At 38.7% G+C, this 26,854-nt stretch overlaps 1 protein-coding gene across 6 annotated transcripts in view; it reads right to left on the bottom strand.

Moving 5' to 3' along the window:
- Sorcs1 (sortilin related VPS10 domain containing receptor 1) overlaps positions 1–26,854 on the bottom strand; it is a 499,209-nt gene that overhangs the window by 170,994 nt on the left and 301,361 nt on the right. For all 6 annotated transcript variants that reach the window (XR_009057571.1, XM_057777825.1, XM_057777826.1 and 3 more), the window contains exon 4: positions 3,787–3,945. Coding sequence is in view for 5 of the 6 variants with exons in the window: in XM_057777825.1 (XP_057633808.1) it covers positions 3,787–3,945 (159 nt within the window). In the remaining variant the exon portion in view is untranslated. The remainder of the gene's footprint in view (positions 1–3,786; positions 3,946–26,854) is intronic.

Below are 26,854 nucleotides of genomic sequence, written 5' to 3'. Positions count from 1 at the left end.
CCAAAACAAGATTACGCTGACATCTTTGCCTTCATTTTGTGTTTCTCTTCTAGTGTGGATAATCTGTTAATTTTGCACACATGCATGTTAATCCCTCAAGAAGTGGTTGTCTAATTATCTTATGTTCCTTCAAGGATGAAGGTGTAGGTAAATCACCACCCTAAAACCTGCAGTCGCTTTGGATTCTGGGAACAGCAGAATGAGGAGGGAAAGCAGCTTCCACTCTGGCATTTATTATCCATTATGATGAGGTTACAACACAGATCAGAAGTGACATCCTGAGAGCCATAGTGATCTCTTGCGACAACAATAATTAGGGCATTTTGCAACTATCTTGCTGAATCAAAACTGAGTTAGTGATCAAACAGTGCACACTTTGACCATGCTTAAATCTGCATATCTCCTACCTCTTGCCCTAAATATTCTCCTGTGTCAAACCAAAGTCAATATCAGTAGCCAAATATGAATTCAGGGTCACTGGACCCCTATTTATTTAGTTCCCTCATGATGTGGGATTCCCCTCTGTATGTTGTGAACACAGGAAATAGAGCAGGAAAATCCTTATAAAATCTCATTTATAATCATAATTTTCTTTTCCTCCAATCAGTTTATTTTTGAAAACATCTACTATACAACCACTGAAATACTTGATATCCTCAATAGATTTTATCATCTAAGAAAAAGAAATATCCTGAGCTATGAAAACAGTGTAATCCTCTTAATTTTGAGGAGGACATTTGGGCATAAAAATTGCTCCAAGGTTAAATAGCAGCTATTTGTTTGAAATTTCCATTGAACTGGTGGCCAGTAAATCTTTATTGTGTTCCAGAAAGAAAATAACAATATGGTCAACAGAAGTCTTTGAGGGCCGCCTAACGCTCACATCAAAAGCCTCCACACGGTGTTTGTGCGCTCAGTAAGATGCACAAAAAGGCATCTCAGACCTCTTGGGCATTCTTCAGACCACAGCTCCAAATCCTCCTCTCAGGGTCTTAAAAGTCTTATTTCTTGAAGGACAGAAAACAATCAATGTCATAGAAACGAGAAAACAAAATCTCCGTACATTTAGAAGAAAAGTATGCCCCAAAGTACAAAGAAGATAGGAAGTAAAAGGAAGAGGGAGGGGCAAGGACGCAGCTCTTCAACGAGCTGTGTGGGTGCCAGCCCCTCACCACGGTGTTTTATAGGACTCAGTTCCTTTATATTTGCTTGAGTTTGACATGTAACTGCATCCAGCAGATGGAAAGCTTGCTCTGGGGCTAAGATCTTAGCTGAGAGCTTGGCAACAGCAGCACTAGCAGCTGTCACAGAGAAAAACTGATGAACAATACTTATACACAAGAACAAATGTTCCTCTTTCCTAACATTCACAGATGCTGGCCAACCAATGCCAACAGGAAGATCTCCTTGGTACCCAGAGCTGCGTCTTATAAGTTCTAAAAATTCCATGGTTTGTAAATGATTGCCAGAACTCTGATATCAGCATTGCTGACCCCACCTGGTGGGCCACAGGCCCTCTTCACTTAACTCCCAAGAGTACCATTGAGTTTTCAGATGGTGCCAGATCACTTCCCGTACAGATAATGCCATGCTCCTCACACCTTGATGTTAAGTCCTGAGACACTGACATCTTTCCAATTCTCTGCACACATCAGCAGATGGTCTAGTCCCACCACATAACTGATTTATCCTTAATTTTCTCTTGCAAAACCAGAGACAAAAGTAGGAAGACTATTTCTGTTCACATGTTCACTTCAAAACATCACTATCAAAAGTGAGAGTTCCACAAAGTTTCATGCAAAGGTTTTTTTTCTATTGTTCCTACAACATCCACACATGAAATCAACTGAAATTTTCCTATGATACCATTTGTTGAATCATCTGATTTTGAATTTCTCACATTATATAGAATAAAGTTTGATCAGGATTCTTTAAGCTCTGAAAGCAAAGGATTCATCAAGCCTATCCTCATAAACCTTTGGTCTAGACCCTCACATAATCTTAAGTTACATTTCTATGTTTAACCCTAGAATCCATGGCTCAGAATATATCAGCCCTGACCCAACTTTTCAAAGGCGTTAAACTAGGGAGACAAACAGCCACATTTGCCATTAGACCAAACCACGAACACTCGAATCACCTTTCACAAGTCTAGTGTATTATAGTGAGCTTTGCTAACGTTCTATTTTTGATGGAAATTCCACTCTGTAAATACTACTTTTCCAACTTTATAAAATTATTTATTTGTGATATTCTTCTTCCTCTATTTAAGAAGATAAAATGTGCTCCTTTTCAACAGGTTTGTCATATTTTTGCTCTATTGGAGTAATTTCTTATGGCCTCTAGAGGTTATAAGCCAAAAGGTCACTAAACCTTTATCATCTGAACTTCGGTTATTAAGTTCATATAATTTTTGTAGCCACTATGGTTGTGCATCAGTAGGTTCCCTGACTTTTTAGAGAATGTTAGATTAAGTCATATCTATAAATCTTCTAAGTCTATATGAATTAAAGCTTGATGTCATTTTCTGTAAGTCAACACTTCAACCAAAAAAGATGAAGAGTTTAATACTATTTTCCATCACATGGAAAGTGGACCTGCAAAAAACATAACTAGCTATACAAACATATTTAAGAAAATGCTTTATTTCAAAAGAGCAGCAAATACTGCTCACTATAAGTGGCTGAGTTGGGACCTCTGCCTAGGTGTCCTCATTCCTCTGGGGCTATCTACTTGTTCACGGTGATTATAGAAAGCACAAAGTACTGGGTCCTCAGGGGTTACATTTCAGTGCATCTTTTCTAGCATAACTGCAAAGGTGTTAATTTTCACTTATCCAAGTGAATCTTCGCTGCACTATGCCTCAGGCATCATGGGGTAAAATTAACTTAGAGCTGAATAAAATACAATAACAGTAGATTAAATGACAGATACCCCAGCTCAGTCTTCACATGTTAATTACACCAAACACATGGCGGCTCAACTCCAGGCACAAAATTGAACGTTGTGTAAAAGTGTATCCAGGCTAATTAAGAAGAAAAAAGACTAATGGTAAACGTTTCCTTTTTTTAGGCTTAATGTGAGTTTTATTTGGCGGTAGGGCAGTATGAATAAAACTCCAGTTCTGTGATGCTAGTTTGCTTGCTTCAAAATTCCCACATCACTAGAGACCTTGGGAAATTGCTTACAACCTCTCTTTGCCTTTAGGGAGAACCCCACATATTGAGACCAGCCCATACAAAGAAAACACCAGTGTTCCAGTTTTCTTTCTGTCAAAAACATGACTTCAGGAAGAATGGATGCATTTGGCTTACATTTTCGGGTCACAATTCATCCTTGAAGGAAGTCAAGGTAAGATCTATAGGAAGAAATGCCTGCTGGCTTACATTTTGGCTCACTCACTGGCTCATGCTCAGCTAAGTATCTTATAGAGATCAGGCTCACCTTTCTCAGAGAAGAGACTGTCCATGGTGGAATTGGCACACCCATATCCATAAACAATTAAGACACTCTCTTACAGATACAGATACAGGACAATATAATCTTAACAATCCCTCAAGTGAGGTTCCTTCTTTCTAGGTGACTCTAGCTTTTGTATATTTTTTCATATATTTGCATAGTTGTGGCAAGCAACCTGAGATGTTCTCATGCACTGAGTTCAGGCTACTGCACAGAAGAGAAAAGGAAAAAGAAATGATCAATGAGATGATAGTTCCAGATGGGTAACCAGTGGCCTTTTCCCCGACAGGTGTGCACCGCTGTGGCAAGCATAGGAAGTGTGCTCACCTTTTGGTCTTGACTGTATGCCAGGATCCAGTCTTCCTGCTTCGGATGGAAGAGCAAACTCTGGATGTAAAAGTTCAGCCGGTACTTTTGATAGGTTGCTCCTTCATCCGAGCTGATCAATAAACTGCTCTCAATCTCCGGGTCCGTGAGTAACATAATCTGCGGGAAAGCAACAGAAAGTGAAGCTTGCAAATTACAATGCATGACACTGAACTGGGCGCCATACCACACTGACACAAGATACACAAGGAAGAAGAGAGGCTCAGGCACAAGGACCTGCACTCCGCAGTGTTGATTCTCCTACCTCAGACAATGCTTCAACAGCGTTTGTATTATTTGATGAACACAGAGAAACAACTGGTCAGGAAAAGGAGATAAAATCAGAAGACCATACTCTCTTCCCCTTTATAGGACTTTTTAGAAGCTGCTTTCTCTTTTTGCAGCTATTTTTCTTTTCCTTTTTAAATGAAAATTGTATTTTTCTAATTTACTTATGTGCACCCATGCATGAGCTATGGAACACAGGGGGAGGTCAAAGGACAGTTTTCAGGTATTGGTTCTTTTGTATCATGTGGATTTGAACATCGAACCCAGATTATCAGCCTCGGCATTAAGCACCTTTACCTGATGAGCCATCTCCCCGGTTCTTTTCTTTCCTTTTTTTTGTTTTTTTTTTCTTTATTTTTTACTGATATTTATTGAGCTCTACATTTTTCTCTGCTCCGCTCCCTGCCTCTCCCCTCCCCACTTCAATCCTCCCCCAAGGTCCCCTTGCTCCCAATTTACTCAGCAGATCTTGTCTTTTTCTACTTTCTACTTCCCATGTAGATTAGATCTATGTAAGTCTCTCTTTGCGTCCACATTGTTGTCTAAATTATCTGGAATTGTGGTTTGTAGGCTTTCTTTGCTTTATGTTTAAAAACCACTTATGAGTGAGCACATGTGATAATTGTCTTTCTGTGTCTGGGTTACCTCACTCAAAATAATGTTTTCTAGCTCCATCTATTTACCTGTAAAATTCAAGCTGTCATTTTTTTCTGCTGTGTAGTACTCCAATGTATAAATGTACCACATTTTTCTTATCCATTCTTTGATCAAGGGGCATTTAGGTTGTTTCCAGGTTCTGGCTATGACAAACAAAGCCTCTTGGCTATAGCCCTTCCTCATGATGTAGCTCATTCACACTCTGTCTAGGGGAGATAAAAGTACCAGGCTGATTGTTTTCTATGGAGGAAAGGAAGACATATGTGCATGGGCCCAATTCTTTTCTTTTCTGCCTTCATGTCCCATTTCACACCCACAGTACATTCTGATTTTAGTTTGAGCCTGTGAGCCTTCATTCAAAGTCTGGGCTCTTGAAATTTTTCTGGTATATAAAATTAGAAAAGATAGTTTTTTTTTTTTTTTTTTTTTTTTTTTGGTTTTTCGAGACAGGGTTTCTCAGTGGCTTTGGAGCCTGTCCTGGAACTCGCTCTGTAGACCAGGCTGGTCTCGAATTCACAGAGATCCGCCTGCCTCTGCCTCCCGAGTGCTGGGATTAAAGGCGTGCGCCACCATCGCCCGGCTTAAAAGATAGGTTTTTTAAAAAAATAAATTAATTAATTAGTTTAAAAAAATGAATGGAACCTGAGTCATATATCTGACTCTGGATGGAGACACAGCATTCTAAACAGTCCTTAAAAACCTGTAAGATTTTGTCTACCCATAGGCTCTCTAATAAAAACAAAGACAACTGTCCCTCCCCCTTTAAAGTTAATCAAATGGTCCTATCAATCACCTGGACAAGAAACGCCCTCTCAGGAAGTTGTACATTCCATAGAGCTTAGAAAAGAGTTATGGAGCCTGCTTAATCACGCCGGTTGGCACAACAGTCTCTAGCCATTGCATCTCTCACTCTTGAGAGTACCCACTTCAGTTTGTAATAAACACATCTATCTTCTACACATGATCTTGAGCTAAGTGTTTCCCAAAATGTGTTTGCCATATATCCCCCTTACATATGACCACTCATTGAGCATGCACAGGTATGTGTTCCCCATCAGCCCACCCTCCAAATGCTTTTCTTTATGGATATGCATCAGCTCCCCATCATTGCTTCAGAAATAACCCCAGTGCTGTGAAGCTGTAACAGGCAATGCATCTTTCTGTACACTGTAAGTTCTTGGCATGCTTTTCCTTTTGCCTTCACAAGATGCAAGCCCCTTGGGCTGGGGTACAACTAAACCCACCTCCCATGTTAGAGTGAATTATTGGCCTCAGGTTGCCATCATTTGTAAATCCATACTTTAGTCAGAGTTCCCTGGTAGGCAGTATTTCCACCTCAGAATTTTGGCTGACAAAAAGTGACTTCCTTTGTTTAATAAGATATTAGTGGACTCTGATTCTGGCAAAGAATTAATACATGATGAGAACATGCCTCAGGCGGACCTCTTGTTCAGGAGGATGAGAGCCAAATGGAACAAGCACAATAGAACCTGACACTTGCATCCACCTAAACCATTCGGTCCTCAGTCAACTTACATGCTCATATATGATCAACAAATGGCTAAAGTGTAAGCCAGTGAGTGTGGGCATGGCTGCTTGTTGCACAGCAATAGCTGACTGATATACCTGCACACTGGTTCTAAAAGCATACTTCAAATGAAGAATCACCTTCACGGGGAGCCAGTCTCCTTGACAGCCACGAATTATGTCTTCAAAAAAGAATATTAATGCATATATTATTTAATTCCACTGCCATTTTTTACTTTCTAGATTACTGTATTATTTATTCATTTATTTTGCTTCTTTCTTTATATATTTTACTGCAATGTAAGCTTTACAAGAGTCAGGGTATATCTTTTGCTCACAGGTGTATTCCTAGCAGTTAGACTAAATTCACCATATATTATACACTCAACAGATATATCAAATGAATGAATGAATAAATGAATTAATGGATGAAAAGGAAGGTATGAGGAAGAAAGGGAGGAAGGGAATGAAGGAGGGAAGGGGAGGGAGAAAAGAAGAAAGGAAGGAAGGAAGGTTTTAAAAGCAATCTTGTAGACTTGGAAATACACTTCTAAAAGTTTGCAAAGATATGAATGTGAGCTCCACAGAAAGCATAGCAGGACTACTTCTCCATCTTTTACCCACGGGCTATAAATCTGTGTAAGCTCATAGCTTCAGGTGCTTGTTTTGCGCTCTCGTTAGGATGCCTACCCTTGGTCAGAGCATTCTGAATAACCGCAATAGAAGCAAGATAAATGAGCTGCCTTGAGAACTGCTTGTTTTCTCTCATTTTCTGCCTCTAGGAATATGTGATGAAGTACCTCATTTCCAACTCTCTATAGGTCTCCTTGGCTCCATCAAAGTGCACACCTAACATTTGTAGACAGCCTGCCTTAACTCTACCCATTGACTTCTTCCCTGTCAACTTATTGATTCGTATTCTCTAAGCCTGGTTCAGTATGAGAGATGTGCTCAATGTATGGGTATGTGATGGAGGATCACTGCAGTCTGGATTTATCAGCAGCCGAGGGAGGAAGGGAGGATGGGAGAAGAGAACAAAAGAAGAAGGGGAAAAGGATGGAGGAATTAAAAGACAAAGAGAAGGGGGAAGATATATTGTGTCATGATATAAAGGGCCAGAATGCTAGGCAAATACAAATTCCTCAATTGGAAGGCATTCATTTTGAAACCTAGTAATAGTTCATGTCACGGTTCCTGTCACCTTTGAAAGTGATACGATGCCACCACACATGGTACAAGTTGTGCATAACAGACCCATGGCTGGATTCTGTTGCTCTATTCAGGATGAACAAGGTTCTTTAACATTCTTCTTCTTGGAGAAGACAAAAGTTTTGAGAGGAGTCCTTTGGTTATTGACAAAGGAGAAAGGTGAGAAACATGCAAAATCAGAGTCGGCTCTCCGTTACACAGCATGAAACACTGTCTACTGTCCCTAAATTCTGACAGAAGTTATGAGTTTGTCTCCCTCATGTTCACCAGACAACTTCCTCCATTGATGACTGATGTGGGGCCATCAGGTAATTTGCTAGGAACGAACTCACATGGCTTCATTAAAATCTATTGCACACTATAAACGAGGGCGCTTAGATGGCTCCTAACTGGACAGAAATATTTCCAGAGGATTTCATATTTATTGGGACATTAAAAGAAGGCTGTCGTATTTCAAAACACAAATATGCCATCAAATGTTCATACTGCCTTGTGTACCTAACCACAATGAACAGTGAAGTGTAACAACCTCTTGTCCTACTGCCAAGCGTTATTTTCATGACACTATGAAGAGGCCTGGCTTTACAGTCATCGCTGTGTAAGCCAGGTGATGTTCCCCTCACTCTGTTGTCGCCCAGTTTCCAATTAACAAGAATATGCTCTGTCTTACCATTCCACAACCTGCTTCCCCTAATGGGGAAATTTAAAAGAAACATACAACTCAAATTAAGACTACAAAATATCCCCAAATGAAAGTGATTTTTATTTATTGTTTACCAAAACTAGATTAATATGTATACATTCTCTAAATTCACCAGGCTATATGAAACTATGTCGTATCCCCCTGTAACATTAGTAAGAGCCTGAACTATTGTAAATAATTTTTAATTTATGAATATTTGTTACCATATAGATAAATCTATGAGGGATTGGGGCTCTTATTTTTTTGCCCCTCCAAAACCCATCTTCTCTGTTCAATATTTCCCTGAAACCTTATACTTCGGAATTTGCATGTTGAAACTGTCCGGGGGGTCAGTGATCCCCTGTAAAACTAGCAAGTCTGGACCACAAAAGCCACTTTCTGCCCACATCTCTCAAAAACCATGTTAGTGCGGATCTGACTTTTGTTTTTATCATCCTAATGCGATCTCTCTCTCTCTCTCTCTCTCTCTCTATATATATATATATATATATATATATACACACACACAAACACACACACACAAATTTATAACTTGAATTTCTTGATCCATACCTATACACTAACTACATCATAAAGTTGACTTGTATTCATATTTCTATTTAAAATTACAACCTATGCAATTTTGCCAAGGGTTGCAAACATACAGGTAAGTGCAAAATTTAGACCTACAAAGACAGTACAACATATTTTAATACTTTAATCACAACCTTCAAATAATTAGGGTGTACTTAGTGCACTGATTGGAATGTCATGCATCCTTAATGAGTTGCTAGATGATTAAGGAAACCTTGTTATTTCAGCCTTAAATTCTCTCATGATTTTGCCTCAAATGAACTGAGCTTTGTCTTCCTTTTTTCTCCAATTACAAAAAGTAAATAAATTAATAAGTAATTTAGTAATCAAGATCTATATAGAAAAGGTTTAACATATATGGAAAAATGCATAATGAATATAATTCAGTCTTCAGACATAGGTAGTGTTGCTGGTCCAAAATAAGTTATGTCTTCTCAAGAAATTGTTCCATAAATCAGTATTTTCAAAATGGTTACATTCAAACCAATGAGCTGTTTTCCAAAATATCAGATTGCATTTCTCATTTTTATATATTTCTCTAATTATTTATCTGTTATCTGTTTAATTAACTATTTAGATTTATTTATTTGTGTGGTGTTTGTGTGTGTGTCTATGTGTGTGTGTGTGTAGAGGCCACAGGACAACGATAGGTGTGTCTGTTGTTCTCTACTTTATTTTCTGAGGCAGTGTTTACATGGATCCTGGAGTTGTCAATTAGGTCAGGCTGGCTGGGCTGCAAACTCCTGGGATGCTCATACCATTACTGTCCCATGCTGTCACTACAGGTACACATTGCTGACTCCAGCTTTTAAGACAAGGGCCAGGAATCTGAACTCATATCCTTATGCCCATGCAGCAAGCAATCTTTCCACTGAGCTATCTTTCCCTTAGACTGCATTTCTTTACACGTTACATGATTCTTGTTTTCAACTAGGTCAAGATGGCTCTCTACCTTCTTCTGGCTCATGTGTCTTCAAAGGAGAGGCATGTTTAATCTCCATTCTGGCTAATGAGGTAAACAGGCTTTCAGAAGGACGTTTCAAAACTCATGAATCCTATCTTTTTCACATTCTCAGCAAGCAGCTCTCTGGGGAAGGGACTATACCTGAGAAAAACCTTATTACGTAGCAGGTCCATATACTTCTGTGAGCACACTGATGAATTTACAAATGAATAAATAAATCGTTTAATATGTGCCTTCCACTGAAAAAACCCAGGGGTTCCTGCAGCATCTGGATTTCAGGTCTCTCACAGTCTCTGCCGCTCTGCTTGGATAGCAGCAGGATAGACAACAGGAAGAGGTTGCTCTGAACGGGAGTAATTATTCTATGTTCAGATGGACTCGGGGTGATTAGCACCCGTTTACCTAGGCCTTACTGGGTGTGCAGACATGGTACTGATTGCATCTTGGATGAATTATTTTCCATAAGAAGTCAATAACTGCAAAGCCGGCTCCTGCAATCCAGCTATAAGCAATCATTCATCATCTACTTCAGGAGTAAGAAACTTTGCTTTTCCTAGAGGTGACAAATGGACATGAAATACAATTTATAGATTTCAAATACATCACTTCCCTCTTCCTTTGGTAGTATTCTTTCTGACAGCCTAGGGTAGTCAAAAATTGAATGTGGCCCGGCAAGATTGCTCATCGGGTGAAGGTGCTTGCCATTAAGCCTGACTACATGAATGAGATCCCTTAGTGGAAGAAGACAATTGATGTTCTCTGAATACCATATGTGTGCCCTGGCATGTGCTTGTCCAAAAGCATATGCACACAATTACAAGAACTGTCATAAATTTAAATGCTTCTTCACTCTTTGATTTGTTCTAGAGTCACCATATGGCTCCATGACACAATTTTCAAAACTTGGCAGACAACTTTATGATCCTTCCAGGCATCTACGGTGGTCTCAGTTGCCATGGAAACGTTACTATTATTTAGTTTTATGTTGGGAGCAGTGAGACCCCAGATCCTGAATTTCTTGTAATCTCCTGATCTGAGTGTCTACAGCTGCTCTGAGCACGAGACCTTCAGGAGTTCCTGATGGCAGGAGAGTGGTTTCTGGTGGGTTTGGCTGGGGCATGGCTATCTCTATATAATCTGCCCCTGAACACAATAAAGGGGGCATTCTTGGGGAATTCAAGGATGGCCCGTGTCGTTGTCTCTCTGTCTGTGTGTCTGTGTATTTTAACCTCCAGCCCTCTTGCCCAAATCTCGCAAACTGGGTGCCAGCGCACAGAGCACAGACACGGGGGCACTGTGCGCGGCAGTTTTACAATCTTCTCCTAAGTATGTTGCTTTGTAATTTGACCATTTACCAGCTTAGATAAAGCTGGGCTAAGAAGGGGAATATCGCTACTTCAGGGTATATATTTTTCCATCATTGCCTTGATCTTAATGTAGACAGCGTTCAGTTAATGTGTTATGCATGAATTGTTTGTTCCTTTGTCTGCTGTTTGTCATTTATAGGCTGGACTCAAGCAGTGGGAATACAGTTGCTTCTGGGGAATATCATTCTTGCTTCTCTCAAGTCTTAGCTCAGCTCCAAATAGCCACATCACAGGTGTATAACAAATGAATTTCATAATGACCCTGAAAATGACAAAGTGGGAAAAATGATCAATAGACACTCTGCTTTGTTCAAACACAAATATTTTTCTCTACAAATGAAACAAGAATTCAGTTGCAAGCCTCTGGCCTGGAAATTAAAAACGAATTAAGCAAAATGTAATCAGAGCAAGGAAGTAATTTGCTGACCAATGTGGGTGGAAAAACTGCCTATTCCCAGTGTGGGATAAGCACCATCCTCCTCTCTAGCTGAGGGTGAGGACAATAAGTGTTCATCAATTGACAGCTCTTTGTAGGACAGTATTAGTGAACGTTACGCCAGATCCCAGAAGGACCAAGGAAAGAAAAGTCACTGAAGCTGAAATAATAGTGAAGGAAGGGGAAGGAGGTGATTACATGAAGAAAATCTCAACCACAGATGCTTTGATAGAAGAGAGTCTGTGGTCACACAGCAGAAATACAGCCACTCGTCCTATATTTGATTCTCTCAGCCCAGTGAAGCTTGCATAATGCACCATCTTTGTTTGTTACAACAAAACAGTGCAATTTAATGCTAAGAGATGAAGACATCATTTTTGTAATAGGCCACCCACTTGTGACCTGAGAAACTGCCAGGAAACTTTGCCATTATATTCCCAAGATAATTCTGCGAGTTCATTTTATCATTTTTCTTTTTTTAAAAATGAAATTTGAAATTTTTAGGAAAAAGGAATTTTAAGCAGCACACATAGTCCTTCTCATGTCTTTATTGTTCATGGGAAAAGCCTTCCAATTATCATCACACGTAACAATAATGAGAATTCTTTCTGGAAATGCTCAATAGTGAAACTTCTAGCATACACAAGAGATATATAAGTTCACCATAAATGAAAGGATTTGGGTTACACTCCTGGGAAGACAATTCAAGAAGAGAATGATATACGACACCCAAAGTTGGGTCCTGTGAGATAACTGTTAAGCAGTCCTCTCCCTTACACTTACAGCATCCTCATCCTAGAAGAGCATGTCCCCATGAGTCTCTGCTCCCACTGCTGAGGACTATGCTGGCCCTCTACTAAGGGGATGCCTGGACATATACAGGCAGGGAAATGAGTAGGGCTGACCATGCGTGCAGCATTGGTTTGTTGTGAAGAAGAGCTAGTACTACATCTGATTCTGTAACAAATCTCCATGGAGGTATGCCCTACTTACTAAGAGAGAAAAAGGATGCTTTTAGGAAAGAATATTAATATTCTGAAAAACTGGGAACCCTGTTGTATATACTAGAGTAACAGTTAATGTCAGAAGACTTGGGTCCAGAGACCTAGATTTGAAATTTTTCTCTGTCAGGTGTATCTGTGGTGCTCTGAATATTTTGGGCCCTCTATTGCCTCTACAAGGAGAGTGACAATAAGTAGGTTGATATTTACTGAGCATGAACTTTGCATGGGGCATCATGCTAAGACAGAAAACAAGTATTCCAGTCAATTGTACTAAAACTAATACTACCTCGGATAGACCTTGATACCTCCATTTGACAGGTAAGGAGATGGGGCTCAGAGCAAAAAAGTATCGCACTCACTGTCACACAAATAGTCAGCAGTAATGCCATCTACAGTATACACTGCTCTTATTTGTGTGAGCATCCACAGAGCCACCTCATAACGAGTGGCAAAGTTACAAGTGTATTTCTGATGAAAGAATGGAAGAGAGGAAGGAAGGAAGGAAGGAAGGAAGGAAGGAAGGAAGGAAGGAAGGAAGGAAGGAAGGAAGGAAGGAAGGGAGAGAGGGAAGGAGGGAGGGAGGAAAGGAGGGAGGGAAAGAAAAAAGAAGGAAAGAAAAGTAAACTTCTAGAAAAGAGAGCAGGAAGGAGGAAGAAACACAGAGGTTAGGATATGGGGAAATAATATTATCTAATGAGACACAGAGCGGACAAGAAGAAAGTGGGTCCAAGGTTATAGGACACTCAGAAACAAGATGTTAACAATTACATGGTATTACCTCAAAAACAAGACATTCCTAAAGAAAGGAAATGGGATCCTCACTATAAAGTTCAATACCCAATCTTCAGTTATGTCAGGATTCCCACAAAGGCCATGGCCCCCTTTCTTCTTTTAAGCATTTTTCTTCTCATGAATGATTTTATGTTTTCTCATGAAAATGGATAAGAAACAACATAAACAGACATAGAAAGCTTTGATCAAATGATAGCATAGGTGACAAAAGAATCTAGTGTTTGCCTCGGGCTAATGTTTACTGATAAATCTGCCAGGCGTGATCCCAGCAGCCCTTTTCTCTGCTTTCCTGTTCTCCGCGGGAACCTGTGGTCCTGTAAGTCTATTTCCTCATTAAAGCTGTGTATATTTTTATAATCTGTCTGCATTCATTTACGTCGATACAATCTAGCTCTTAAAGAAGCAGATGCTAAAGCTGGTAAGAATCATTGTGGTATAACTGGTTTCCTACAAGATGTGTCCTTTGTGTAATTTACATATGAAGAATACAGTCTCGTTTTGCTGAAGACATGGGTATTATTGTATAAAACTACCAGGAAATATTTAATATTGATTAATGCTTAAGATTGTATTATCTAGTTTACAAAATCTAAGCACAATATTTTAAAGGAAAATGTACAAGTTCAGTGGGCATTTTTATTACTGTCACCATAGAAACCAATTAAATACCTTGGGAATACTTGAGCTACCTTTAAATTTCCAAGATTATTGATTGCTGTTTTTTATCCAGATGTAATCAGGACACACTTCTATGATCATTCCAAACCCCAGAGTAACCTCTATTTTCAATCCCCAAAGATCTATAAATGACAACAGGCTGCATCATTTAAAAATGTTAGCTGCTCTCAAAGGGAACCACAGTGATGGAAGAAACAAGCCTTTGTCTTTTTCACTCATAGAAAACTTTACTAGGATTGATGTTCACTTAATGATGAGAAATTTCTTTATTCCAATAGAAATGATAGACACAGGTAGAGTTGGGGAGAGCAGGAATGGAAAGGTATCAGTATACTGATAACACTGAGTTAGGTGAGGACAGCACCATTTTTTTGAAAACTCTCCAAGTGTGTGCTCGATTTTAGTTTGAGTAAATGTCAAGTTGAAAGTCAGGAATCTGAGAGAAAAGGCCCACATTAATAAATCAGTTCTGAAAATCAGTCACTAGAATGTACCCATATTCTTCACCCCTTGCTCTGGTTGCAGCAATGTCTTGGTAAGTGTGTTTTAGTTTTACTTATATTAATGCACCATGGTAAAGTGGCAGATATACTGGGGTGTATTGGAGAAGATTAACGAGGTTTCAGCTGCATGGAGCTTTGCTAATGTATTTGGCTATTAAAGTTTTCCTGAAAAGACTATGGAGACCACCAGGGGTTTCTCTCATAGAGGATCCCGGGATTAGTGGGCTGAGAATCCCTTCTGTTGCTCCTCAGTTGGACTCCTTGGATGTTGGGCCAATGGCAGATCATCCAGGAAGAGGAGCCTCCTGCTAACAAGGAGGTAGGTCTAGTTCATGCGAAATTTTCCTTCGCGCTTCAATTACTTAATGGCAGACATTTGATCATCTCAAGTTGTTGTTGAGAGGAAATAAAGAGGGAATGTGCTTAATGGCCACGTGACTGAGCATAATCAGGCAGTATCTGCTGCTTTTCCATTCTCCTCTCTTCTTTTCCTTAGAGAAGCAGCCGGTAACAACATACAACTGCTATCTGAAGAAGTTATGTTCTGTAATTGCATTACCAAAGATATGTCTGTGTCTTTGGCAAATTTCATCTTTCAGAAGCAGCACAAATGGTGTAGAATATTTTAAAATAGGGAAAGAAGCTGTTGTATAAATGCACTGTTTTGTAATGTAGCACTTCAGACTAGTGGTTTAAAGCATGCACTTAGTTTACCTCATGGGTTCTGTGGTTTGAGAATCTAGAAAGAGCCCCTCTGGGCAGTTAAATTTCAGACCTCCATGCCATAATCATAAACAGAGTTGTTTGTTGGTCAGGTTAGCCACCTGAATGATGCTTCATGAAGGTATTGGCAGTACAATTAAATGCTAAGAGTTCAATCTGTTTTAAGCCCGTACAAAAGTGTTCTCAGGACAAGGTTCATTGTCGTGATGGAAAGAATAAGTCTATAAAGATATTACCTTCTGAAAAATTGTTTGGTCTTTATTCAGGGACCATTGTGAGTATTATTTAAAAAGATAGGTCACGGTTTGACTTGTTTTAATGCATTATGACAATGTATGTCATATATTGCCCTGGGAATTTCTGGCTAGTTTCTTGTGATGGTTTACTTTTTACTATCAACTTGACATCATGTAGAATCACTAGAGAAGGAAGTCTTAATAAAGAATAGTCTAGATTATATTTGTCTGGAGGGTTGCATACTCACTGTAGGTAGCACCATTCCCTAGGCAGGGGATTCTAAAGTGTGAAGTAGAGCAAGTGAGCTGAACACTAGCATCCATGCTCTCTGGCCCTGATTGTAGATGCCATCGGACCAGCTCTCTAAGTTCCTGCCACTCTCATCTTATTGCTAGGATGAATTCGTATTGAGAACCATGAACCAAAACAAACTCTTTCACCATTAAGTTAGATTCTTGTTAGTGTACATTTACCACAGACACAGGAAATGAAATTAAGACATTCCTTTTGCATAGTCACAAATACTATTGCTGATGTAGAGTTTGGCTTTTGATACTTGGTGTGTTTTAATACTCGGTCCCAGCTAGTGGTACTGTTTGAGGAGGTTACAGAACCTCTAAGAAAGTGAGTCCCTCTCAGGGTTGCAGGTTCTCTCTTCCTGGTGTGCACTCTAGGTGCTTATAAACTTCATCATGACTTCCCCACTTGTGATTGCACACTTCCAAACTGTAACCTAAAATAGATCTTTCTTCCTTTAAACTGCTTTTGTAACATTTTGATTCTCAGTGACATAGATGTAACTAATATGCTACTGTGCTGATATTTACGTTTCAGAGAAAAATTATCTGTTCATCCTGATGTCAAGAAGATTTACTGGGCTTAGAAGAAACTCTGTTTGTAGAGTGCTTGCCTACCACATACAGAGCCCTGGGTTTGATCCCAGCACCAGAAAAACCAGGTATGGTGGTTTGAGCCTGTAATCCCAGCACTTGGCAACTGGAGGCAGAGGGATAACAAGTCAAAGATAATACTCAACTATATAGGGAATTGGATGCCAGCCTGGGCTAGAGGCCCTGTGAAAATAAACAACTAACAACAGTGAAACATTTTTATAAAATTGCTCTCCAAAGTTAACCTTTCAGATAAATTAAGCAAACGTTTAAGAAATAGTAACCAGGTTTCATTAAGAGAAAATTTATAAATCTGTGGTCTTAAGTGATCACCTTTCCTCAAAACTCAAGACTGTGAGACTACATTTCAAATAATTCCTTCTAGTATTGTATAATAATGCTTTCTGGGGCTACTCATATGCTTGCATGACCATGAAACAATTCTCTACTTCTGTTCAAACCTTCTTTCTCCACTATTCTTTCTCCAATATTCCCCACAATGCACGAGGCTTCCATTAAACTCCAAAGAAAATTCTTTTTGACCTTCCACCTAAATACTTATCCTGATGAGATATTTTTTAAAGATTATTTTTATACTTTTCAAAGAAAAACTGTCTTAATATTAATTTATAGTTCAGAAAAGAATAAAAATATTGTGATTAAAAATATGACTCTTCCTTGAGGAGCATATTGAGCATCTAGTGCTTAGCAAGTATGAAAGTCTGTAACGAAATTTTAGAGTTTTGTCATTTTTATTTCTTCATCTTATTTTAACTTAGTATGTTCAAAAGAGAATAAGAGTTAACATTCCAGAAGTAAAACCAAAACACTTCCAAAATGTACTCAGGAAAAATAAAGTTCACTGTAATGTCACTAAGCAGAAACAATGATCATTAATATTTTTAATGTTTGCTATTGTTTTCTTCCTTGTTTTCATTCCTATACATATATGAAATAATACTGCAAACATTGTCCAGATTATTAAATATTCTTTCATATTATTTTAAAAGATTACATATAATTTGGTTTTATAAATGTGCAAGTTTGTAATTAGTCAATCAGTATTAATAGACATTTTCTGATTGTCACTCATATAATAATATGATTTATTATATATTAATATTCTTGTTCATAAATTGTTTTTTTCAGGTTATGAAAGTAGAATTAAAGTTTAAAAGAGTATGAATTTTCTTTTGAGATATACATCTAATTATGAATAGACAGGACAGAAATTACAAATTTATAGACTTTTATCCAGAACTTGAAAAATATATATTCTGGTGTTTTATCTCTGTTGAAATAAAGCTTCTAGGTGACTGCAGGAAACTTCACTTTGTATGAGTACATAATAGCTTCATTCATGGTAAAGAATATTTATCTTCCTTCTTTGCTCTTTTTCAGGTTTTGGTCATTTGCCTATCATGTCTCAAATACAGTCATCTGATAGTATGGTGGTCTGAAGAAAAAGGGCCCCCATGGACCTATAGGGAATGGTACTATTAGAAGGAATAGGCTTGCTGGAGTAAGTGTAGCCTTATTGGGGAAAGTATGTCACAGAGAGTGGGCTTTGAGGCTCAAGCCAGGCCCTGTGGCTCATTCTCTGTAGACAAAAGTTTCTACCCTGCCCAGTCCCACAGTCATATAGTTGCCAATAAACACACAGAGGCTTATATTAATTATAAACTGGTTGGTCTATTGCTCGGGCTTATTAGAAACTAGCTCTTACAATTCGAATTAACCCATAATTGTTATTCATATTATCTATATAGCTTGGTACCTTTTCTCAGTAAGGCATTCTCATCTTTCTTCCTTTGTGTCTGGGTGGTAACTGACTCTCTTCCATTCTTCTTCCCAGAATTTTCCTAGTCTGGTTACCCCATCTATAATTCATGCCTGGCTACTGGTCAATCAGCATTTTATTAAACTAATATGAGTGACAAATCTTTACAGTGAACAAAAGCATTGTACCACAGCAACTCTCTCCTCCTGCTGCCTATGAATCCAGATGTAAAACTTTCAGCTACCTCTCCAGTACCGTTTTGGCCTGTGTGCTCCCATGCTTCCCACCATGATGATAATGGACTAAACCTCAGCTCCACTTAAACATTTTCCTTTATAGGAGCTGCCGTGCTCATGGTGTCTCTTCACAGCAATAGAAACCCCAGCTAAGACAGATAGATAGGCTGCTAGATCACAAGCTTTCTTCAATTAAAATTATAGGTGTTTTCCTTTATGTACTTGTGTTGCTGTTAAAACACAGTTTCTATTTTCAATTGCACTTGGGGGGAAAGGCCGTAAAGTAATGTTCTGTGTCTATTAACCCATATACACACAGGAGACCCCATGTGCCTATTTCAAGCCTGAAACAATTAAAAGACTAGAAATTCTCATGTACACAGCATTTCAGAGGCTGAGGGCAAAGGAAAGTGAGCATAATGAAACAAATTTTTTCCACTATTTACCACATCATCAATCCACACACATCTTTTCCTCCATTTATCATTAATTGTAAGAGGTTAAAAATAGTTCATTGCATACAAAATATTTTTTGAACTGACCATTTAAGAATATTTTGTACTTATATGGCATTTTTCCATTTAAGCATTACAGAGCCCTTTATAAACGCTAATGAGGATATTCCATCTGGAAATAGAAGCAGACTTCAAGAGAGTGAAATTAGGTGCAGGGGTGCCATCACTTTCTAAGAAAATGACAGAACACCCTTGTCATTTCCAGAGCTCACACTCAGACTCTAGTTCCCACATCAGGAAGAAATAAGAAGGTCTCTTGACAAATGATCATGGAATTAGTGGGCTTACAAGCCTACTCTTTTGCATTATTAAGACTCACTAAAGAATATGTAAAATAAATGTAGCTTCACTCATAGATAGATTTTGCATTTATTTCATAAATTACAGACTAAATTAATCCTTATTATCTGCTTTACCTGCAAAAACATTCCATGAAAAATAGAAATATCCCTCAAAGGTAAATTTTTGAAACCATTCCATTTTTAAGAAAATATTACTTTTGGAATATAGATATTTTGGGGAGAAAGGTTTTTCTTCCTGTGGAATAGCCAGGTGTTCGCTGTTCTACTACTAATTTCTTCTTTTTCCAACAATTTACTTCAATCATCTTTAGCACCAAGTGACAGTCCTCATGCTGAACTGACAGAAATCAGGGAGTGAAGAAGACACTGTGAGTTACAACTAGTATACAGGTGACAACTGACATAGAGACAACAAATGCTTTTCAAAAGAATGTAGAAGGCTATAATTATTGACATTCAAGTTTTATAGAACATAGAAAAGTCTTTCCTGCTGTAAGAGGGGATAAACAATAGACCATTTGAAACTTCAGTGAAGTTTGAAGACTCGTGTGTGTGTGTGTGTGTTTGATGTGAGGATGAATAGTAATGATCTCAGGACAAAGAACTGAGATGGAGAAGGCACAAAACGCATGTGTACATTGCATGCGTAGGTAGGAAGTTCCGCAGTATGGTGAAGGTAAAACAAAGCACTTTGCAGCCAAACACAAAGAGATTTTTAACCATGAAGAGGTATCTGGATCTGAGTCATGGTAGGAACGATTTATTCCAAGCCGTAGATAAACACTCAGTTTTTTCACTTCTACTCTCATCATACCCATACTACAGTCAAGATGGATAGTCAATGGTCAAGTGAAAAGGCAGACAGCAACACCTTAATCTCTGGAAATTTCTCCTTTTTCTACAACTCGTATACTCTCTTGACTTTTGTCTTTTCCTTGATAAGCGCAGTCTGGGCTCAGATGAACTTACTTACCCGTTAAGTGACTTTTTAGTTGAAATGCACCTGTGACCTGAGATTACATATTTAAGTGAGTTCTGCTTCTACCCAGTCCTGTGACCTTCAGAATCATTTATCACATCACTCATTTATCTGTAGGCAACTATAGAATGATAACAATAACTCATTAAGTAAGCTTTGTTTATGTTAAATAGAGCCAAAAAAGGTAGCATTTCCTAAGATCAGTGAGTGGTTTTAATAACACAGAAATTGTGCTACAGCTGAGAGAAATCAAAAATGGGGAAACACATGTCTCTGGTTCTAAAAGACTCTTAAATTTGCTCTGAAGCAGGAAGAGATAGCATTTGTCACATGACCTCAAAGCAGGATTTGATTTCTTCACATGAAGGTCTTTGAGAATTAAAATTCTGAGGAGCAAACTTTGAAGATTAACAGTCAATTGCTTATTTCTGGCTCAACAAATTGTTAACTGACTCTTAGCACTGGGTCTAAATTTACAGCTACAGATCGAAATAAATGTTTTCAATTTGATCTGTGAGAACTAAATACTACTAAGAGGGGCACCGGAACAGATCAGGTGACAAATGTGGTGTTGGTGGCTTTAGGGTGGTGAGGAGCTCTGATGCTAATGGCCTCTTCTATGTGGAGAAATAGCAAGAGCTCCTCACTGTGATAACATGATGACATGTAGTGGCATCCTTCCATTCATAGATTTTCATTATCTGTGGTTCTTGGAGGTGGAGGTGGAGCAAGGTGTCTGTTGTATTTGCTAATGTATCCAACAAGATCTAAGATCAAATTAAGATTTTTGTTTGTTTGTTTGTTTTTGTTTTTTGTTTTTCGAGACAGTGTTTCTACGTAGCTATGGAGCCTGTCCTGGAACTAGCTCTTGTAGACCAGGCTGATCTTGAACTCACAGAGATCTGCACCTCTGCCTCTCAAGTGCCACCACTGCCCAGCTAAGATATATTCTACTCAGGTTATAAGAAATAAAACTGTAGTGCATCATACCTCATATACCAAATATTACCTCTCACCAAAAGTCATTCTTCACCATCATGAGGCAGTGGATCATGGAATTTGGATTCTATATTTTGTCTCTATTTTGCAACATACCCAAAGACTGCTTGCTATTTAAAAGATGTGGTGTGTGTGTGTGTATAAAGTGAGGAATTTCTTCATTTCCATGTTGACAGTTCAGTTTTCCTAAATTCTGGGTGAACCATTGACTAGGGCAATTTATAGAAATTTTACAATGTTTTTAAATTCACAATCACACATTTTTATAATGTAGCTCTTCTTGACTCCCCGTGTTTCTCACCGGTCCCTTTATCAAATTTGTGTTTCCCTGGAGGTGAAGTCTGTTAGAGCTGCATTGGAAAATAAGTCCCTTCCAACCAAGGCTCAATTGCCGATGGCATCTCTAAGATTATATTTACTTCTCTGAGCTAAAATGTAAAGGTCACTTTGTTTATTAAAGCTAAGCCCTGAAGCTAAATATTCTCACTGTTCCCGAAGAAGGGAGAGGATGAAGGGAGGGAGGAGGAAATGCTTGCAAATAGACACGCATTGATTAATTGATATGAAACTGGATCCAAATTAAATTAAATTTGACTCATCCATAGTTAACCTAGAGTTTTCAATCCAAATTCCCACTACCTCCTCTCCCCTCACTCCCCTCCCACCACATCCACAGACCCTCCCACCAGAGCTGCTCCAGTCCTAAGAGAGGGCCATGCACCCTGCCCTGTGGAAAGTCCAAGGCCCTCCCTATTATATCTAGGTTGAGCAAGTTTTACATCCAAAGAGAATAGGATCCCAAGAAGTCAGTACATGCCGTAGAGACAAATCCCAGTGTCACTATTAGTGAACCCTCAGTCTGACCCAACTGTCAACCCCCTTCAGAGTTGACTCCCAGTCCAGTAGGAGTTGGTGAGCTACCATTAGCTCAAGCAAACTGTCTCAGTGGATGAACCCCTCATGGTTTTGAATTCCTTGCTCTTACTCTCACTCCTGAGTTTTCACTTTAAAGGAGAAGCAAGTTATACCTAGCTGTGGCAGCCTTCTCATCTGGGATAACAATCACTGTGCATACTGACCATCCTTACTCTAGGCAATGCAGTCAAATTATCTACTGGAGAGAACAATTTTGCTCTGTATCTTTGTCCAAGCTGAGCACTTAGAATACCATCCAACATCTTAAAATGCATAGACAAGGTAAGCTAAGCTCAACGTCCATCCTCTAACCCCAATGTATCATTTAGTTAATAAGATAACTTTTTTTGAGACTGACTAGTATCCCTCCTTTGTGAGGCTACTAACTTGTGATGGTTAACTTGAACCATCACAAGTACCCTCTCTCTTCTCAGTTCAACATCTAGTCCTCTGCAGTTTTCCTGAAAACTGCACTGCTTCTCCCCCTCCCCTCCTTCTTTTTCTAAGCTTCAAATACAACCCTTTTCCAATTTAGTATATTATTAAGAATTTTTTTGGCTGTGCCAGAATATATGAAAAACAAGTTAGGAACAAACAGCCAGGTGCACCCATGAATTTTTAAACCAGATTTTCTGGGGAAAAATTATGCAAAACAAAACTCTACAGCAACCCTTGGGATAAAATGTCAGTTTAAATAGTACAAAGCATTATCCATGCTATGTGTCTACACTAGCCATAGACAGGAGGCTGATTTGCTTTTTCCACTTTTGAACCTTGTCATCAACCATTACAAGCTGATGGCTTTCTCAGTCTAGAGTTCTACTTGTAAGTCTGGGTATGGAGAGACCATCACATCTGAGTAGCACAGGGTATAGAAGCTCAAAAAATCCTTCAGAACAAACTTTTATAAAAGAACAGTAGGTGCGCTGGACTAAGATGTAGAGGTATATCTATCTATATTTGACCTCTTGGAGATATAAGGTGCCACTCCTTAATGATGCTTTCTGTCCCTTTATTCAAGTATGCTCTATAAAATGTCTAGGGTTCCTTGTGTGTATGTGTGTGGGGAGGGACGGAAGAAGAGAGTGAGAGCATATGAACATATATGTGTCACAGCAGACACATGGAGGCCAGAGGAGAACCTGTGAAGGTCAGTTCTTCCCTTCCATGTGGGTTCCTGAGATTGAACTCAATCTCACAAACTTGTACAGCAGCATTGTACCTACAGGGCCACCTCACTGCTCCCTGGGATTCTTAAATTCCAGGATGAATCTATGCATGGGGAGGCAGAACTGCTGCACATATTTCACAGATGGCATGCTTGGCTAAAGGATCAAGCAGACTTCTTACAGGAATCAAAATCATCTGCTGTCCTACTTGGCTGCAAGATGGAGAGATGGGGCTTCTGATTTCAATATAGCAATGCGACAGCACAAACTGTCTCGTTTGTGATTGCATATATTGTCTCGTTAGAGGTTGATCTGTAGATGGTGGTATCTTCTACTGCTTCAGCTCTATACTGATTTAGGCAGTTCTGCAATTGAGTCAGGTGATTTTGGGTTGGGCCAAGATGGCAGTTAAAAAAAAAAATACCACACACATGTAAAATAAATTTGCATGGTTTGAAAGCTTCGACTCTGACATAAAAAAATAATACAGTGCTGCTTCGATGCTGGTGATGATCAGAAAATTAATTTTATCCTTCATACGGATAATATTCTTGTCTGATTAGGGAGACTAGGAGAATTCCTTCCCACCTGACCACAGACATTGTTCCTCACTGCCTGCAGTGTAATATGAAACCATTCTAGAGCACAAATCTCAGGCCAACAACTCCATGCACTGGAGCAGAATCAGTCAGCTTGAACAATTTAATCAGGGAAATTTAACCCAATACACCGATACATCAAATTCATGTTTCAATAAAGAACTGAGTAGTTTTTTTTTTTTTTATTCTTTACTCAGTTCTTTTGTAGTTTCATAACAGGGACAGTGTATTTTGATCACATTTAACTTCTAGAAAAAACTCTCAATATAGCAGATGTATAATAACAAAACCTTTCCTCTAAGAAGTAGATTTTACATAATGAAAGAAACAAGTTAGTTTAGAGAACAAAGAACAGTGGGAAGATATGCAAAACAGAACATCCAAACCACATTTATTGAAGCTAGTTTTTAACCCAAAGGTACAAACAGTTCTCTTGAGATTTGGTGTTAGTTTTCAGATCACAGTACACTGTACATTGAAGCAGTATTTTTTACTAGCTGATATTTTACTAGCATGGCTGAAGATGGTTAGAATTCAAGCTGTCTTGGGTCTTGGTGATGCTCATTATGTCTTTCCCTAATCTATCTGCTCCTTAGGTCTTGTTATCTCAACAAAGAATCTTTGTTTCTCTCTAGACTGTATATAGTTTATTGACTGAGGCAAAGGATGCAGGCACAGTAGATCATTCTCTAAACTTAAAAGCCTTTGATTTAAAAAAGGTTTCCATTTCAAACATCAATGGGATGCCATGAGGTAGATTACCATGGGATAGATGAGGAGGTCATCTCAGCACGCAATATAGGTTTGCAGCAAAGAATTGTTGGAGAAAGTTTCCTATTACAGTTGGTTTCTACAAGGACATTTTTCGTACCAAAATCTCCAAACATCTACAGTACAGATGACTCCTGGTAAAGAAAATGATATTACAACCATTTAACACTCATCTAAACTTACAAGCTTAATGTGAGGTGGATATGGGGCCAATTTGTAGGGATAGCATGAAAAATAAAAAAATAGAAAAGAAAGAATTTTAAAACTCTGTGTTGAACAAGACAAAAGAATCAAACAAATAGATGAAAAGAAAGGGGGGAAAAGAGGTAATAATTGTTGCATTAAAAAGTATTTTATTTAAAAATGAAGACAGGGTGCTTGGGGACTAATTTGGCTAGTTGCTGTATCAACTTTAGTTTGGAAACATAATTAACAACTGCGAATAGAAATAATTAATCTCTTGCTCTTGGGAAACATTTACAGTGAAATGCTATTTGTCAAAAGAGACAATGGGGGATTGTTTTGGAATTTAGACATCTGTAAACACTCCTTCTGAAGGAGAAAGTTCTAGGTCAATGATATGGAGCTGGTTGCCACACTTCTTAAGTTTCTGTTATGACAAGAAATAAACAGAAGGTAAGCTAGCTTCTCCAGCCTTAATCCAGGAAAGCAAAATAGCCACAAAATCCATAACATTATTCAAAAATTTAGAGTCAAATAAAGTTATTCACATATTCAGTAGACTATGAGTTTTACTCACCAAAGCAAAGTCCTACCCCTGAAATCTCAAAGTGCATTCTAGGTGTTTAGAGACTTGGTCATGGAAAAGGAGGTATTTGTCTTAATGGTCAGGAGACAAAGTAGGAGTATGGGATGCAGATTGTACTTGCCTCTTAGCCTTTTGACCAGAACTTTACTGAACACAATTGCAATTAGCTTTCTAATTCTCCTTAACCTGACACTCTTGATTTTAGAAATGCTTAGACTCATAATATTCCATTAACCCCGTGGTTCTAGTTCTGTTTCTTCAATAACAGGAGGTATTTGTGTTTTACCTATGAGTGGGGTAGACCTACCTGGTACTTCCACAAAAAAAAAAAAAAAAAAAAAAAAGTTTTCCTTGCTAGTCTCTTTTTCCCAGAATTACCTGGTTAGACAGAAATGCGTCCTCTCCTCTGCCAATACAGGCTTTCCCAAGCCTGGAAACGCTGTTCTGCCTGCACACCTGCTCTGCCCTGGCTCTCCAAAATGAACTACTGATCATGTGCATTTTCTGAGTCAAATTTCTAATGGATTCCTGTCTGTGTCTGTATACTATCCAAACTCCTCAGCATGTTCTATAACAGCTTTTAGGATGGATGCCTGCCTTCTTCCTCCAGCTCACAGGACTCAGTTTCTTTTATTTACAGCTAACAGTTTCCCTCAGGAACAGGGTCCCACAAGTCCTCATTCTCACTGTCTTTTGCTCAGGCAGATGTACTAAGAAGACATGAGCTGTATTTTTATGATTCCGTTCACAGGTTATCTCTCATATAATAACTTCTCACAGCCAATGGTAAGAACTGGAGTTCGAACAGAAGCTTTGAGAACCTCTGCCACTTCTCCGTAAAACCTTAAATAACAAACTTTTCCATAAGTGTTTTCCAATAATTGGAAATTACAGAGAAGTTGTATCTGAGTCATCATTTTGTATTTTTAGAACATTAGCTCATATACTCAAAAGATTCAATAGATTCTGACTGAATTAATTAGCTAGTGTGGCCTTGCTGAAGACAGAACTGGGGACTCTAGTGCAGGGCCATGTAACACTAACGAAAACTTTTCAATAGTCTAAATACATTTTAAAGACATTAACAGGAATCTAACACAACCCTTTTTCTCTACTTCAGAGGAGAAAACAAAGTTGCATGGCTTCTTGTAACAGAGGAAGAATCATGTGCAACTTCATGTCATTTTTTTTTCTTTAAGAGAAAACTCTTTTGACTAAGAGATGGCCATTGCTGAGTTCAATTCTCAGAATCCACACAAAGGTTGTATAAGACAATTGAGTCCACACAGTTGTCCTCTAATCTCCAGTGTGTCTATGGCAAGTGATCTTGATGTGGAACAAGTCTTCTATCCTTATATTGTACTGCTTTAATAAAATGCTGACTGGCCAGTAGCCAGGCAGGAAGTATAGGTAGGGCAACCAAGCAGGTGACCAGAACAGGAAA

This window comes from Chionomys nivalis, chromosome 8 (genome assembly GCF_950005125.1).
Source record: "Chionomys nivalis chromosome 8, mChiNiv1.1, whole genome shotgun sequence".
NCBI classification, from domain to species: Eukaryota; Metazoa; Chordata; class Mammalia; order Rodentia; family Cricetidae; genus Chionomys; species Chionomys nivalis.
Note: the sequence above shows the minus strand (reverse complement) of the source record. Positions and strands in the feature narration are given on the sequence as shown.